This window comes from Cyrtonyx montezumae, unplaced genomic scaffold, assembly GCF_038088225.1.
Source record: "Cyrtonyx montezumae isolate F1298 unplaced genomic scaffold, pur_monq_1.0 scaffold_2, whole genome shotgun sequence".
Lineage (NCBI taxonomy): Eukaryota > Metazoa > Chordata > Aves > Galliformes > Odontophoridae > Cyrtonyx > Cyrtonyx montezumae.
Genome location: NW_027071936.1, coordinates 10,129,112 through 10,146,836, shown reverse-complemented (window position 1 = coordinate 10,146,836; position 17,725 = coordinate 10,129,112). Strand labels below are relative to the sequence as shown.

The following is a 17,725-nucleotide window of genomic DNA, read 5'->3' as shown; positions in this document are numbered from 1 at the left end:
AACTGAATATAAGCGTCAGTCAGTGCTCCACTAGAAAAACATTATGCTTTTACATAATGAATACACACGCACAGAGCCACTAAATGTTTCGAGGAAGGGTGGGTTAATGAGAGGAAGAGAGTTAGCACCCCTTCCAACATTTATTTTTTACATGTATGAGTCTATCGAGAGACCAGACAAACAAGTCTGAAATGGATCTCTGAGATCCTGCCACTCCTTGGATGTATGTGTAAGTGTATGTAAGTGTAGGACTACACACGACGGTCAACGTCAGAACAACCACGGCTGATAAACCTGAGCAGTGATGGTCACCTGTGTTAGCAAAGTAGAGGCAACTCGGTGGAAATGCTAAGATTGTACCAATAACATGTTTAAAACCAGCACCCTAAAACAAAATTACATTAAAAGTACTAAGTATTCGACATACCTGTGGGTGTGTCAGCCACTGCAGCAGTGAGGAACAGTTTATCTAATAGCAACAACTTCGAAGTAGAGCTGAGTTTTAGCTCCAGAGTTCTTAAGGATTTGAAATGCTTCTGATTAAGCATTCGAGGCCCCCTGGCTCACATCACTCTTCCCAGCTCCCAGGAGGCTGGGACCCAGATGAATCTAGTTGCTACCGGCAGGGTTTTAAAACAGAGTTGTTTTGGGAATTATTTTGGCTTTTTTTGGTTTGTTTTCACAGGTGTGTATGCATAATTTCAGAAAAAAAGCGGTTGGAATCAAGGCACTTTTACAAACGCATTAATACCCATTTGCTTTTTAACAGGACAGAGCTTACACATCAAAACTGAACAACTTGATTTATTCAAAATTCACGTCAAAATCCATTGTTTAGTTGTTTCTTTTTTTTGTTTTTGTTTTTTTAATGAACATTCAAAGCATCAAAATATTACTAATTTTAAAAGAACCTTCGTTAAAAATAACATAATTTACATATGGCAGATTGTGGCTGTGAGGGGAGAGAACCGACGAATGGTACATTAGGCACAGCACTGAGGCCAACATGCCAGAAAACAAAACAGCTGTATACTCAAATTTTAAGTGACCTGGACAAACTAAAACAACTGGGTGGGAGAACAAAACCAATAGCTTACTCAAGGGCAGTCGTGTTGAAAAAGAAGCGTTAGTAAGTTTTCTACCTAGACCTATCCTGTTCATGTATTTAAACAGCTCTATTTTCTTCCATATAAACAAAAAAAAAATGTTTCTGAATCAAGGCAGATTATTAATTGGAACTGTCATATTAAAAAAAAGGTATCACAGTATACAGAGTTTAAAATCCTGTACCAGGAAAGAGCAACAAGTGGTTTACAAGGGGGTCGTTTAAGTACATTATCTAATTTTTAAAACAGAGATATAAAATATTGGTTGCATAGGGATTTAAATATAAGGCCAAGCAGGAGATACAAGTAAAATAAAGATTGTAAGAAGGGCACTACGGTGTCAAAACATAGTATTTCCATTTGAATTAACGTCTAATTCAAAATCACAGTATTTTGCTAGTACTAAAAACAGTGAACGTCAAACTGTCCCATCAATCTTGAGCTGAAAACTGACATTAGAACTTCTAAACAGTACAAAACTAAAGCTCATTGTCTAAACCTGATCAGTGTATTAGCACAGTAGTGCTTGGTACGTACCTGATTCATATACTCTACCTTTTGTAAATACTATAAAGGTTATTTCTTGTTAATAAGTGTGAGATCACAATATTACTGCATGCCATCAGTGGTTTGCAGGCTTACTTGATATTTAATTACTCAGTCTTTAAAAGTGTGAGATCCCACCCTGCAGAATCTTCACCTATCAAACACAGAACACTGTCATCAATAAAATACAATAGAAGTTCCACCACTAACAACTAACGTAGAAGCCAGTATTGTAGGTCTAAACCCAGTACAGTTCATTACTATTAAATCACAGCAATTTTTTGTTAGGAAGGTAACCTGCAGACTTCCAAATCAACTTTTGCATGTATTAAATATAAACAAATACGTAATTAACGGTTACCTCTTGACATTTCAAGTAGATTACTTAATTGTGAAAATATTTCTGCAAAAAAAAAAAAAAATCGATTTTAAGTTGTTAAAACCAAGTTCAAATATTAATTTCCATATCTACATTTAGCTTAATTAACCTAGAGTTGTAAGGAATAGTAGTGTAATGAAAAACAAATTCTCCAAACGAATCAGGCATTAAGGAACACTAACTGGGAATACCTGAACCAACATCGTAACTGAAAAAGTGCATAAACACGGTAATACTACAAATGTGTTAACTACAGAACGAAAGGTTTTCTGAAAGCAAGGTGATACTATTTTACATGTTATTTACAGGTTGAACATTTTCCAGAGCCCGCGTAGCCAATTTATGATCTTGAAACTCCTCTGATGCTTACGAAGCGTCCTTTGGCTTCCACCCTGTTCGGTCAAAAACTCTATTCACACACCAGTGAATACCGTACAGTCAAGGAACAGTGCCATTATGGCTCTTTAACTCTTCAAAATTCATTCCTTTCTGTTCTCTGAAGAATAAGCAGCGTTTTCACTTGACACTTTTTGTGGGTGTTTCCGATTCTGTAGACTGTCGCCCATCAGTCCACGCCTCTCGCGTGCTCTTCAGTGCAAGTGTTTTCTGCTGGTCGACTACAACGTAATCAACTCTTTCATCCGCCACGCTGCTGCCTGAACCACTGCTCTTCTTCTGGATAAAAGCAAGAGAGAATGAAAAAAGCATATTAAACTAGTGATTTATTTACTACAAAACTAAGTTCAGATCCCAAACAGATACAGAACAAGCACAGGTTTCTCTGAAGAGTCTGACAGAGCCCCTCTGATTATTGCCCTTCGGACAAACTAAGTATGGTGATGTTGCCGGAGGCTCTTTCCCAGCAACTCCTCGTAAAGAAATTCCAAGCTGCGCGTGCCAGAGCTTCAGAAGTTCAGGACTTGCTTACCTTACGAGGTGGGGTAGATTTTCCTGAATCTAGGTCCAGATCTAAATATTCTACTTGCTTATCTCCTTTAGGTTTTACCATGGGGCTGCTTCCTCCATCCAGACTGTTGCTACCGAACAAATTCTGAAATTGTAATATGAAGAACGTCAGCTGCAAGCGTACTTGCTAACAATCCAAATAGTAAAAAAAAAAAAAAAGCTTATTGTAAACTGTCAAAACACTGAAGGTTAAAGAACTGAGTTTTTACAGTCAGTTACGCCATGCAAGTTTTGTTGACCTTATGCAACGAGAAGATATAGTCAAACTAAACAGCAATGAAACGATGTTGAGCTTGGGACAAAATCAAAAGCCAAAGGGAGTGGAGGGAAGGAACCCAAAAAGCATCCCCTCAAAGTTAAGGTAGTCATCAAATCAATGTGTGCCTTCCACCTAATACCCCTTTCATATCGTGAGGTAATAACGGAGTGGTTTTGGTGTTTCACACCTCAAGTTTAAACATTTCTTAATTACAGTTTTAAAGAAACAACTGTAAACTGCCATTAAACAACTTAGAAGAACGTCAGCCCTTTCAACAGCAATAAAGCTTCAAATGAGACTTTTAAATTTCGCTCAAAACCCATCACAATTAAGGTTTAAACCAAAAGGTATTTTTCAAGTTAATAACACTAAAAGATTATAACTTTGGATCATTTGTGCGGGACTGCCTGAACTGAATCTGCATCGCATATACCTACATTTCAATTAGCCCAGACTTTTACAACCTCACCTCCTCTGTCCTCTCCCAGCCTGATCCCTCCCTCTTAACAGGTGTTATAGGAACAGTACAATAGAAGGACTCTTCTCTAAAAGATAAAGAAAAAAAAGGAAGACAGAGGGCAGCAGTCAGCAAAAAATGAAGAGGAAGGCAGAAGGAAAGACAGAAGGGTAAGGCTGACAGCAACTTGAAAGAGAGAGCAGAATATCGCGGATTTTATTAAATACAACACAAGTGCAACGTGTCCGAACAAGATGATTCAAAGCTGATGACAGAAAGGGATTTAAAAAGTATTTAGTTCTCTCTAAGATACGGTTGAAACAACAAAAAAAATCTGAAAAGTCTACGCATATTTTATAACAAAGGCCTCGGGATATCTGGAAACATTCAAATTCTCTAGGAAATAAAATATGTTACTGGTTAGAGCTTAACAGGCTGGGCTTTTTGAATTCATTATGTCTATCATCCAACATGTTAAGTGGTAACAAGGACAAACAAACAACGGGCAAGGTTTGTGTTGCCCAAATTCTCTAAATACACTACTTCATATTTAACACAAAAAGCAGCAACTATGTGAAGGTTTCCAGCACAAATTAAAAAACAAAACAGAACAAAACAACAACAACAACAAAAAAAACCCAACAAAGCTCAGTCACTAAACAGAAAAGAATCTTTTATCTCAAGCAAACTAGACAGGCAGAACATAGGTGTACAAAACCAAACTTATAATACACATAAATAAAAATGAGAGAAAATCTGTAGAACAACCCTGGAAAATGAATGGTGGAAGCAAACAGAAGGATACTAACGATAGGCTGTCTTAGCTACAATACTAAATATGCCACCTTCGCACTCCCTGCAAGAATCAGCAGAAATCCCCACTTCTCCTTGCAGTGCTGCAATTTTAATAGGGGTAGAGGTGATTCCGAACCTTTGCATTCATGCATCTGTGTACGGGGATGTTACTGATTACTTACCAGTGCCTCTTGCACAGTACTCTACAAGGAGCTAAGTTTTTACATCACTGGCTCCCCGCTGCTGAAGCGCACTTCACCTGGGAAGCACACCTGTGCTGCTGACAGGTCAGACAGTCATCGAGCAAAGCAAGAGCTGTGACTTTCTGCAGGCTCATGAGCTTGCACAGAGTCACTACTGCCACAGAGAAGTCAGCAGGAGGGGCTCGCCCTGGGAGGTCCTAAAAAGTGGTATCCACAGGCAGCTACAGAGCATGAAGGGAAGGAGACTGGAGGAAACCAGGGAGGGTGTCTGGGACAGCAGGAGACAGGGTAGCAAGCAGCACTGCTAAAAGTCAAGGGTTAAATGAAATGGGATAGCACATGCCGTATAACAAGGCCGAGTAACAAAAAGAGAACAAAAATAGAAGTAAGCAGGTTCTGCCCCGAAGAAGGTTTGGAAACCACAGCTCGATACTGCTTTAAAGATGGAAGACATACTCCCTAATAAGAAATCCAAGCAGTAAAAACAAGGTAGTCGCACTGAAGCTACTCTGACCCAAAACCTGGGGCAAGGGTGCAGGTTTTAACCCAGTGCTTCAAGGGTATTCTGGACCACGTTTCCTTTTAGGCCTAGGTTTTTACTGCCATCCTTTCTCTAAAAAATTTTCATTTTTATCTTGTACTCTCTCCTGAAGAAAACAAAACACCACAGCATATCAGTAACTTCTCTTAACTAGCTCTTCAATGAATGCAAAGTAATGACACATCACCACCCACAGAAGTCCTCCCCAAATAGGGAAAAATAAGCAACATATCAAACTTCCCCTGTCCCTGCCCCAGACCCTTCACATTTCTCAAATATCCTTTTAATAAAGGTTTTAAGCCTGTCTCCGAAGACCTCTGATAGCTTATTTCCCTTGTCCTGATATTTAACTGCTGCATAGTCTAGAACTATCAACTGAAGACAAGAGACAGTTTCTACATAAAAAGAAAAAAGAAGCCACGTGCTGATCTATTTTGTAGACTCTACATGTATGCTAACCACAGTCTCCGTATTATTTTGCTCTTAACTTTCTCAGTGAAATCTTATCAAAATTGCAGTTGGTGGTACAGGGGTAAGTTTTTTTTCTAATTATTTTTAATTTCAATCTAGAAGTACAAACGAAGGCGATGCTGAGGGGAAGGATTTGCGTTTGCACGATTTAGAAGTAAGGACTGCACAGGAAGAGAGTAGTTAAGATGGAGATTTTACATACTGGGTCTTCAGTGGACTGATTTGGATTCATGGATACATAATTCTCTTCACTGTCGTGCGAGTCACTGCTGGAAGTTGTGCTATGAACTGAATCCGGTCTGGGAGACATGGGAAACCTGGAGGAGCTAATTACCAGGAATTATTTTACAAACAATATATCTTGAATATCTTAAACCTCCTGGTAAACAACAAAAATAAGCACGTTAGAGCTGAAATTTTCGTTCGAGATTACTAAAGAGTCTCACTGTTTGGTTACACAGTCCTTTACGTACAATATTACAAGAGAAAAATTAATACTGACATACTTTTGTCTTAATGCATGCATACGCATACACACATTTCCAAAGGAAACTTCAATCTGTATTACACAGGCTAAAAATAAAACACAGATGTATATACATATTATTAATGCTATAGTCAACAAAAACAATCCAAATGAAGAACTAGGAAACTTACTCTCGTGCAAAGCTTCTGGTGATAGGAGATCTAACTGGGGCCTGTAATTCTTCCCATTCAGGCAACGGTTTTATCTCTAGTGGAGCCGGTTTTGCTATATGAGAACGTAAGCACAGAACATTCTTAAGTAAGCTTACAGCTTTTCACATTCTTAATGCCAAAAAGTCAGACTGTATACTAAACAGTAAACACTAGTTAAGAAGAGACGCTTCCATTCTCATGAAGCTGTGATGCATTAACTCACATTTCACACTTCCCAGCTACAGAAAAGCAACAGTATTCGAAAAAAAACAAGAACTTTGCGAGATAGACAGGTACGCAGTAATTCTATTCTGAAAAGAGCAAATGACATCAAGTTCTGTGGCACAATGACTTGCTGAACTGATAAGCACAGAGAGGGATGACTGTCAGTTTCAGCCTGAATTGCCAGCAGAGCCAACTCTGGATGCTTTTATTGGCTTGTGGACAACTAATATTATGCAAACTCTGCCCTCACTGCGCACATCCCCTGACAGATCAGGCTTCACAGCTCAAAGTGTGGGCAGAATCTTCAACGAAGATTAAGTTTGCAAAACAGAAAGGTGAGCCAATAGCTAGTTGCAATGCCAAAAGGTGCTTGGCTTGCTTCAGAGCTCATCAACTCTGGAGAGCAGAGCAGCAGCACACTGGTGCCATCAGTGACAGCTAACGTGTTAGAAAAGATGCCATTTGTAAGTTTCATTTTCAGAACAGAACCACAAGGTGAGCATTAGTGAGAAACATCACCCCACCCTCTAATATCTATGATTCATCCTTCCCAAACTTTGAAAAAAATATATATATAGTAAAGAAAGATCATGAGACTTTGCAGAGCAAAAAATTACACAAACTGTTACCACAGTTCGAATCTGAACTTCAACCTCCCTCAAACTTCATTAAGAAAATGAAATGCAATGTCATTTCAGTAACTCCCAGCCCCACCCACCCCTCAAATTATCTGTTTGCTGCGCATTAACAAATTCGCCAAGATCAAATATCAGGCATGCAGAGTAAAAGTTGTCTTAAGAGACCACATGAGGAACTGACAGAAATCAGCTGCTTAATCAGCGTGGTCATCTTACGAGGGAAATACAGAACTGCACTCATGACACTTTGGTTACGCTCTCTCTTCAGATAGAGTTCATTGCAGAGTCAGCCACCTTACATATCAAACATAAGGACGAATGATTCACATTTTCTGGATGAGTACCAGTCTTCAGCATCCCTAACAGTTCTCCCCTTTAATTAGAAAATCGTAACTACTCAAAGCACAGCAAGCCTGATCCTGTAATTCTGCCACTCCAACTCGCTTGCGGATACAAAGCTGTCACCACAGCCTCCGAAGAGGACCAACAACACACCTACATCAAGGTGGCAGGTGTCACAGGAGATAGGGTGGCAGAACTGAACTTTACATTGGTGAGATGACACTGAAGACCGAGTGAAAAATTATCAGTTCGGGTGCAGCCCAAATGGCAGGAATAATCAGTGACCAAGGTACTACTCCAGCAGAAAGAGCAAGGACCTTGTCCAACACCCTCTGAGAATAGCAGGAGCGTTTTGTCCAGTTATTAAAGCCCATTGCAACCAAAGGTACCGTTCAGCAAATCTTCTGTCAGATTTTTAACGTTATCTATAATTTGCTCTACTACACGTGACCATAGAAAACGCCACCTCAGCAGCCTAAATAAAGCCCAGACTAATTGCAATATCCATTTACTTTCTTACTATAAATCACTGCATTAATATACGGTCACAGCATCAGTTCTTTGCCTTCGAGCCTTGGCCAACAGCAGGAAACCCAAGTAAACCGTGATCTCACATTCACTGCCGAATGAAAGACATTTCAAGCAACTTACAGATGAGTAATTCACGTTTCTAAATAAATAAGAAAGTAAACCCAAAATACAAACAGTTGGAATCTAAGAGCTCTAATACCTACGTTAATGCCAAAGTAAATGCATTCAAGCGCTGTTTACAACGGAAAGATTTTACTTTCTTATACAGGACACTTTTGTCTCAGCAAGGTATGTGCATCCATGATCTTAGATTATAACAGAAGTAAAAAGACTACAGGAGAGTTATAAAACAACAGTTCCCTTAATTGTCGATTTATTTATCTTTATAAAGCTCCATATACATACAGTGCTAAAGTACATACCCTTTCTTCTTGCAGTAAAGTCACCTATGGTTTGTGAATCAGTTCGCTCTAAACCATGTGGTTTAGGTCTTAAAATTTTAGGACTTTGACCTAATTGGTAAAAAGAAGACTCTCTTAATATAATATTCTTTTTAAAACTGGAAAATGGAATTACATAAATAAGCAGCACAACCCCCTGCAGAAAGGTTACCACCACAAGCATAAGCAAGCTGCCGAAGGAAGAGTTTTACAGTCGATAGCTAGGTTTCACACTAAAGCCTTAGGCATCAAACTTGAAATAAATATACTGCATGCAAGTAATTTGCTGGAGGCATGCATAAAAGCTGTATAAAAAAGCCAAATGGTACAAACACATTCAGTAACTGATCATCAGTTGCTTTCAAGGTGTATTACATAAAAAACGCAAGAAACGTATTGAAGGAATATCTAGCACGACAGGAGAACAGTTACCTTTCAGATGTTAAGTTAAGCTTTCAGTTAAGTTACTTTTAAAGAAATTAAATCCACTTCAGTGAAACTATTACAGTATTGGGAAGCATCCCATTCACCACACACTCCTTTCACCTGGAAAGTCCCCAGAGCTCTGTATCAACCTGCACCAAAATCACCTCCCTGACTCTGCAGAAACTGGGTGACCCTTTCTCTGAGCTCCTGGTCTGCACACTGCTCCCCACCACAGCACAACCCCACCTTCAACACAAATTCACTTATCAGAAAAGTATGTCGTTTAAATATATAAAAATATAGATATGTAGTAATCATTCCCTAATACATTGCGCTTTCACACAGTGCAGTATTTTAGATCGACCCGGTAACAAAACGAAAACTACAGAACAAGAGAACATTTTGGATTGAATAGCTTCCCCACGGGCAGTAATACACTTCTCCCTTTCAGTAAGGAAGCTATTTGCCAATTTTAAACCCTGCAAGCAGTTCTGGTTGCACTGTGTATTTTAATTGCGATCAGTAAAACACGGTAACGCCAAGCTTTTCTGTAAGTCTACGTGACAAAGTGTTTAGTACTAGGAAAGGGGAGGGTCTTCACACGGTACACCAAGAAGTCCCACGAGAAAGGTAAATCTTTACAATAAATCAAGTACGTTTAAGACTGATTATATTCAAAACTTGCCCTAGAGCACAAAATATGAGAAAGGACTGGCACAGGCCCATATGTGGGCTCGTACTACCAGCAACGAGCAAGAATTCTTTTCAAAACTTGGCAACAACACCGGGCCTTAGCAAATCTCCACCTGAAGGATTCTGAAAAGGAAGAGCCCTATTACTGTTATCACAAAGTATGGGGAAGAATCAAATAAGAAGCGAAGTAAACTGAAAGGTTTTGTACTCTACCATTTTACACACTGCTTCTGAGAGACCCTGCAGGTAAGACGCTGAGTTTGTTTAATCATATTGTTGCATAGCAACTTTCTTAAAAATAAGAAAAGAAAAAGAACAGACTTTCACACAGAATTGCTTTCTAATTTCAAGAACAGACGCTGCCTTAAGTGGCTAGCAGAGCTGACGAAAAGACGGAGCACCCAGACCGCAAGTGGCACTCACAGTAATTCTGTCAAGTATGCTTTTGGCTGAAGCTAAGTCAAAAGCATGATCCACCGTGTTGGACAAGTTTATTCTGAGCTGATTCAATATTCTTGAGTACCTGACCAAAAACTACGATAAAAACTTGCCTGCAGAAGACGACAAAGGTCTCCAAATCAATTGAACAGATTTCAAAGTTAAAATTCAAATATCTTCCACTAACAACACTTTGATGCTGAATATCACCACCTAACCACATTAACTCTGCATTCCACAGTTTCTTGCTCTGATTTAGAAGAAATTCAGGCTGATATAACTCTATTTGATATCCCCAATAATGTACTAACGCATGTACAGTAAAAAAAAAAAATCAAGCAGAGGCAACAGGGTGATGAAATAAGTTAACCTGTACATACTTTATAACCTCCCTCCTCTTGCAGCCAAACGTAGACTGAAGTGACTGAAACCTATCGTATGGAGAGGTAAGCACTACCTTAGAACCCAGGGCTGCAACTCATTCTTTTTGCTTTTGTTACTATTTCATTGCGCAGCCAACCTCCCTGAACTATATGATCACCCTCAATGGTAAAATACAGATACTATGTAATTGCCTGCCTCATACTTAACTTTGCACTCAGAAACTGTTCCAAGACTTTCTCAAGTGCTATATAAGTAAGTACAAGTTTCTCTTAAGCATCAGACAAGAATATACAAGATGTTCCCGCATAAAACAGACACAGAGTTTTTACCTCCTCCAGCTGAAAGACTGTTCAACTCAACGCACATCTGGTGGCAAATCAGCTTGCTGCTACTGGGATAATGGAATTACCTCAGCAACAAAGACCTTGACAACGAGCAAAGGAAAAGGAGCTGTGGAGAAACTACAACCATGAAACTGACATTTCTGATTTTGGTCTGTACTGCAGGATTCTTCTGCCCTGTTTTTCATTCTTTTCAAAATCAAAGGATTTCTGTGTTATTTTATAACATTCTTCACTCCCTCCAAAAACACATTTGAAATCAAGTCCTTTGGCCATGTCCAAAAATGGGCGGTTTCTCTGCTATCTCAGTAGCATCTATGAACAAAAACACGAAGTTTTAGAATCTAAAGAACTCAGCTCTCACAACTGAATCTCCTGGTGCTGAGCCAGAGCAACCTCGCTGCTTTGCTCCTCAGAGCTTCTAGGAAAGCCCACCGAGCGCAGAGCTGAATGCGTTACGAAGAAAATGCAGCGTACCCATACAACAGACTGTTCTCCACCAATTACTCTAGTCAGTTTCCTACAGGAAAAAGGACACGAGGTCTCTGCAGAGAGCCTGGCTCCACTTGGCATTCCAGCTCCAGGGACTCTACAGAATGTGCTTCCAACAGAACCAAGCTGACCCCAGCTAACATTCACACACATACGACATCTCATTTAGAAAACTATTCTGGGAAAGGTAAACTGTATTAGAGTCATGCTCATTTATTTATTTTTAAGCTAAAAAGGAAACGACACAACTAAATGAAAGCTCACAGGAAAATTAAAAAGGCACAAATCAAAAAGGCAACAAAATAAATACGTTATGGCAAGTGAAACCAATCAAGCAAGAAGTGAAAATTAAGATGTTTTTGTTGTTCAGTGAAATTGGTACTTGTGGCACCCTGAAACATGCCTAACGAAGCCTAGTTCTCTGAGAACCAGCTGCTTAAGTAGAACAGGCAGTTATGAATCCGGCGTCAGAGGCAGCATGAATTCTGCTCCTGGAATTTCAGCACGTGTCAATGCTGCCTTTGTCTCACAGTTCATCAGGAGAAGAGTCCACTTCACTTGTTTGACTTTGTTTCTAATAACTATTAAAAAAAAAACACACCAAAAACAAATTTTTAAATTGGCTGATGCATTCTCTTCTTGTTTTCCTTTAAACACTTGACATAAGATGTTGGAGGTAGGCAACGGGAAGGTGCACCACTGCAGCAGTCCTGCATCAAAGTAGTTAGGCTCTTACACTTCTTCTTCTAAGGACATAAGGTAATCAGCAAAGAGTCTCATTTTACTTCCAGGCTGTAACCTTGAAGTACTACTGCTAACAAAACTTCTGCTAAAAACACTTTTTGACTTAGTCGCTTGCTGGCAATGGATTTTGTATCAGGAAATTGCAAGCGTCCTCATGAAAGACGCCAAAACACTCCTTAAACACCAGCGACTTAGGGCTTAAAATTTTCAAGTAAATTTACTAAGGTGACATAACATTTCAGAGATGTGTGATCTGTTAATGCTGTTTCCTGGCCAACAGGACTCTAATCCTCACGAGACAAGGAGATCAGATGTAAGAATGCCAGAGCAGCGCTTGGAATAGAAGGGGGAGAGCAAAGAGAGAAAAACAGCCACATTAGTGTCCTGCATCAACACAAGTACGTTCAGAAAAGCATAACTAACAGCAGTTTTCAGTTTCCATTTAAAAAATATGCACCTTTCTCCATGTATTTAGAAGCTTAAATTTGCAGAGGTCCAAGAATACCAGTACTCTAAATCGTTGTGGTTTTTTTCCTTAAAAAACAAACAACAAAAAAAACCCCTCATGCCTGAAGCTCAGTCTTAGTCCCACACGGTTTATTTTTTGACTTTTAGTTCTGCAGAATATAACCACCCCCTTTCCTTTGCTTCCCCTTCCTCGCCCCAGTGAACTCAGATTCCTGAGTACGTGGTTTTCAACACAGAGCTCTACAAATATCCTGAATTTGCTTTTTCTATTTTATTTTTTAATTTCTTTTCTTTTTTGTTTTTTTTTAAAGATTGTTTCCTGCCAAGGTATTTCTAATTAGAAACATGTATTTAGTTGCACAACCTTCATAGCTGTTCCCATACTAGTACCCAACAATAAACTGGAATAACACGGTACTTAGATCTGGTCAGTGGTATCACATGGATAATGATAATTAGCGTTCTCAGAACAGTAAAAACTAAGTGACATCAGCTCGTAATTTCAATACTACGAATTTACAAGGCAGTCATTTAAAGAGATGCTCTTCAGTTTTCTTAGACACCTTTATCTTCTCCAAATAATTCATCCAGAGTGCTGGTTATTTGAATATTCCCAATTAAGAACGAATTGTAAAAACTATCTGATTATGAAGTAAACTGCATCTGACAGCTAAGGCTCACAGGTATTCATAAAATGTTTGTCAAATGCCAGAAAAACGACTTGGACAATACCAATGCTATTAATCACCCAAACACTATTTGACTGCTTTAATTTGCAAGTAACCCTCTGTATTGACATTAAAAAAATCTTGTACTGCATGACAAACTAAAAGCCTCCAAGACCAAACGTAGTGCTTTAAGACCAAAGTGCAGCCTTCTGATGTTTTTATTGACTAGCACCTTGAAGGGGCACTACCATTCATGGAGTCCAAGAGATAGTACTTGAGACTACATTTATTTTTTTTCTTTTTAATGAAAACTGAGAAAGTGGAACGGCACGACAAGATGCATATTAAATATAACTATACTTGCATATACAGGCATTAAAACACAGGGAATAAGAGAAAAAAAATGTACAAAGAGAACTAAAAAATAGGGGGCTATCACCTATGTTCTGTCCCTGTTCTGCCGGGGTCTGAAATTCTACACCAGCATTTCTACAACTACTATCAGAGTAACTCCTGCAGTTTGTCTTTAGAAAACTATTGATTTAGGTTTTTAAAATCATCAGATTTAGTAAATTGGTTTCATTTACAATTGTGAAGTACTCATTCTATTATTATTATTTATTTTAACTTGGAATTATTTGTTGTTTCAAGGCTTTGCAGGACCAATCACAGTTGCAAGTTAAGAACTGGTGGACCACAGCAAGGCATTAAAGAAATTTCATTTTAGGCTTGTAACCAAAAGCTAGCTTTGTAGAAGGAATTTAGCACTGCCACTGTAAGAGCATAACACCTAGCTAACCTGAAGGCTTTGGAGCTTGGGGATGGGAAAAAAAAAAAAATTCAGTAAACTTATATTTACCCTGTGTGAGGATCTCTGAGAAAGCACCAAAACATCTTCAATGATCTGACCTTTTAAATTCTTAAGTTGAATGAACAATAAGTGCAACATTCAAGAGGATTTAAATGCTTAGATTTCTTGAAATGAAGACTACCTCTGCTCTGAGAAGTGATCATAAAAATTATTTTCATATCAGATGCTCAGTTTAGTTCTCGTTGTTGATTAAAACTGTCATTCACAACTCTTCCACGACTACTTGCCCCGAAGTCTGAGTGAGAGGTCTTCTAAGAATATACAACCATCATGACAGCACACAACACGGCAGTGCTGCCAACTTCTGACTCTGTCTCCTTTTTCCCCTAATCTTTCTCTTAATTTTTAAAGAAATCTTAGCCCCTGTTCTCACAAATACTTTAACTGTTTCTGCGATTTTATTTTTGGATGTTGGTATGGTGCTTCTGCTATATTAGGAAATGCAGTATGTTCACACTGTCCAATTGAGACACCCATACACACACATTTAACAAGGAAACTGTTCACTAGGCTACTTATAATTAAAGTTCATGATTAATGACAGCTCTTAATTTCCTTAAGAAGTAAGGATTTAGCTTGGGATTTTGAAACAACTGTACTGAACTACAACAATGGGTAATTATGACCAGCATCCAGAAGCATCACAGTGGGCCCTATGGTGGCCAGAATGTAGCAGATGCTTCCTGTCACGTGTTAAAATTCCATGTACAATTCCATCTTCAAAGCGGACTTAAACTTTTAAAAATAGCTTTTTTTGAGGAAAAAAAAATATTTTTATGAGGTTAATCTGGTTGGGAGTTAATCACAGTAGTCAAAGAAAAGGAAAAAAGATAGTCATGTTCTTACAAAAAAAAAACAAAAAAACAAAAAAACCACACCACATTTCTGTGGTTTGACCGTGAATTCTGTCACATAATATCATAAATGATAAAGATTTGTAAGAAAAACAGCCAGAGAAAAACGACAGCATTGTAAGGGTTGGACAGGACTTCCACAGATCACCTGTGTGTCCAATCCTCTGCTAAAGCAGGCTGACTACAGGAAGTGGTAAAGGAATGTATCCAGGAAAAAAAAACAAGTGAAGAGTTGCTATACTACCTATTTGTTATTCTTGCCATCAACAAAATACTCTGAAATTCAATCCGAAATAATCTCGGAAGTAATTAAACTCCAGCCACATTCTGGCAAATTTAACTACCATCAAAAATCCAAGGAACAGGGAATTGTCCTGAATACACTGTTCCATCACAACTCCCCATGACCCTGCAATGACACCCGCATTAATCTGAACTCTTCTGTAAAGCGTTTTTATAAGAATGCTGGATCAACAGCATTACAAAAATAACAGCATTGCACTCAAATTAAATTAGATTTGACTTCAGATTTTCATTCCTTAGTGATCATAGCTTGTTAAACTCAGCCACATGCTCACAGCTCATATTTTCCTTCCTACAAACTCAAACAAAAACCCAACAAAAAATAGACTTTGGCACAAAGACATACTACATTACCTTTCAGAAAATAGAAGCTGCCAAGTTACAGTAAGTAAAGCACCAGATCGAGATTGTAAAGAACCAAGTCTCACCACCATTAATTCCATCAACTTATTTAATACGGATATCGAAAAACTACATCTTGTCAGTTAAGACTGAAAACACATGGATCTTAAGAACTCTCAACTTTATAAATCTAGAGATGCACCACATATACTAGATATTATGTGTCCTGAAGGATTCCTTCATAACTCTTTGATAAATAAATATTTTTTGAAACGTAAAGATCATATTGTTTAGCTGTTTGATCCTAAAATTTTGCTTTAAGAGGACTAATGCTATACTTTACCCCGAAAATAAAATATTGTGAGGGTGCCATATTACCGTGCACAGAGATCCACGGACATCCCATCTCACTCACATGCTGCTCAGCCTTCTCCTACCCTACAAAACACAAATGAACCACCCTCTACTCCTTCCATTTTCAAACGTGACTTCCATGATCTAGGACTTAATACTGCATCTGTCTCAAAGGTTAAGATGGTTTCACTCTCAGATCCCTGTCAGGCCTCAAAACTTTCTCGTGAAGTGCCAGCGCAGACTCTCGAGGGCTGCCTGTTCAGTATCTTTTAATGTAGGACTTATTCTCTGTGGAGCAGTGATGGCAAGAGCCACTGCCTCGTATCAGACATTCTGAAGAGCCCTAGGAAAGCATATGGTGGAGCAGAAGAGAACCCGTCTGTTCTCTGCAGCCTTAGCTTTCTAGGGAGTCTTCACCCCACTGCATTTATGTACTTTTTACCCAAATGGCTCTTCTTTGATAAATGGTACTTTGAAGAAGGAGCCTGGAAGTGTGACTGCCTCCAAAAAAAAAAACCAAAAAACTAATAATTGCCACAGAACAGTGACAAACCCTTGACAATTCAGGGAAAATGATTTATCTGCAGCGATGGATGTAACATGCCTTCTGGACAAAGTCTTTTGCCAGCAACAGTGCTTCAAACTTAGCATCAGGACTGCATGCAACCACGGCAAGCCAAAAAGCAGAAATATACTGCAGACTTTATATGAAATAAGTTATAAATAAAAAAACAGAACTCCAAGAAAACCCACTTTTTTTTTCTTAGTATAATTTTTATCATTCACTCACAGGTGACTGCAGAAAAATATCTGGCCAAATACTCTCCATTCTGTCCCAAGTAATCAATCACTTACCTTTCGGTGTACTTCCCTAAAGAAACAGTGAAGTGCTTTGATTCAAGCTATAGGGGCAGGAAGCCAACAAAATGTTTAGAAATTCCTTTCAAGACTTGCAGAAAAGTACTGGAAACTCTCCACACTTACATATCGAAGCAGTCACATGCCAGAGAAGTGAAACTATGTGAAAAGGCAACCTGAAGTTCTTGTGTTTTCTGTGTGCTTTGTTTTTGTTGTAGTTTTTTACCCCATGCTCAAAAGCTCTTCTGGAAACTAGATCAAAATGACACAGGGCATCTCACACCCCACCGTGCCTTCTTGCCCAAGCTATTCCTAATGAAGAACATCTGGCAAAGCTGGGGTGAGCAAATGTCCACATACAGAATACACACAATTTAGTGACTTTTACACATAAATACATATTATCCACATTAAGTTATCAACACTACTGACTTTCACAACGCACTCCTCAATCACAACTCAGACGGGAGAGTTTTAACAATTTGAAAAGTTACACAGAACTTCAGGTGATTACATCACAGCTGGTAAGTCATGCACATTATAGTCAGTGCTGCTGACGTGACTATGTCATCTGCTGACAGATGGACAGAACCTTGTTGCCCAGTACATTACTCTCCAAAGGCTACAGAACATGAAGTAATCAAGCATTTACTTTGTCTCAGGTTCACAAAACAGAAACAGTGGAGGGAAGAACATACTGTGTATGAGGGAATAGACTCTGGCATTCCTGTATCCATTTGCTACTACTGCCAAACTACACTGCCTGTAAATTCCCAAGGTCTAAACAGGAACGTAAAGAAACGTAAGCACATACATTTGACGACAAAAACCAGTGCATACCTTCTTTACATAGTAGCTTTGCTGCGCTACTTCTGTTTCACATTCAGAGCTACAATTACATTTGACAAACTT

General features: G+C 38.8%; 1 protein-coding gene across 7 annotated transcripts in view; it reads right to left on the bottom strand.

Moving 5' to 3' along the window:
* Positions 1-841: 841 nt before the first annotated feature.
* GAB1 (GRB2 associated binding protein 1) overlaps positions 842-17,725 on the bottom strand; it is a 91,209-nt gene continuing 74,325 nt past the window's right edge. For 3 of the 7 annotated variants that reach the window (XM_065736338.1, XM_065736343.1, XM_065736341.1), the window contains 5 exons: positions 8,560-8,649; positions 6,381-6,474; positions 5,926-6,049; positions 2,960-3,082; positions 842-2,706 (listed from right to left, as the gene is read on the bottom strand). In XM_065736338.1, coding sequence (XP_065592410.1) covers positions 2,548-2,706; positions 2,960-3,082; positions 5,926-6,049; positions 6,381-6,474; positions 8,560-8,649 — 590 coding nt within the window. In that variant the 3' untranslated portion in view covers positions 842-2,547. Of the gene's footprint in view, positions 2,707-2,959; positions 3,083-3,725; positions 3,802-5,925; positions 6,050-6,380; positions 6,475-8,559; positions 8,650-17,725 lie in introns of all 7 variants that reach the window. The other 4 variants (XM_065736342.1, XM_065736344.1, XM_065736339.1 and 1 more) reach the window with 3 other exon arrangements.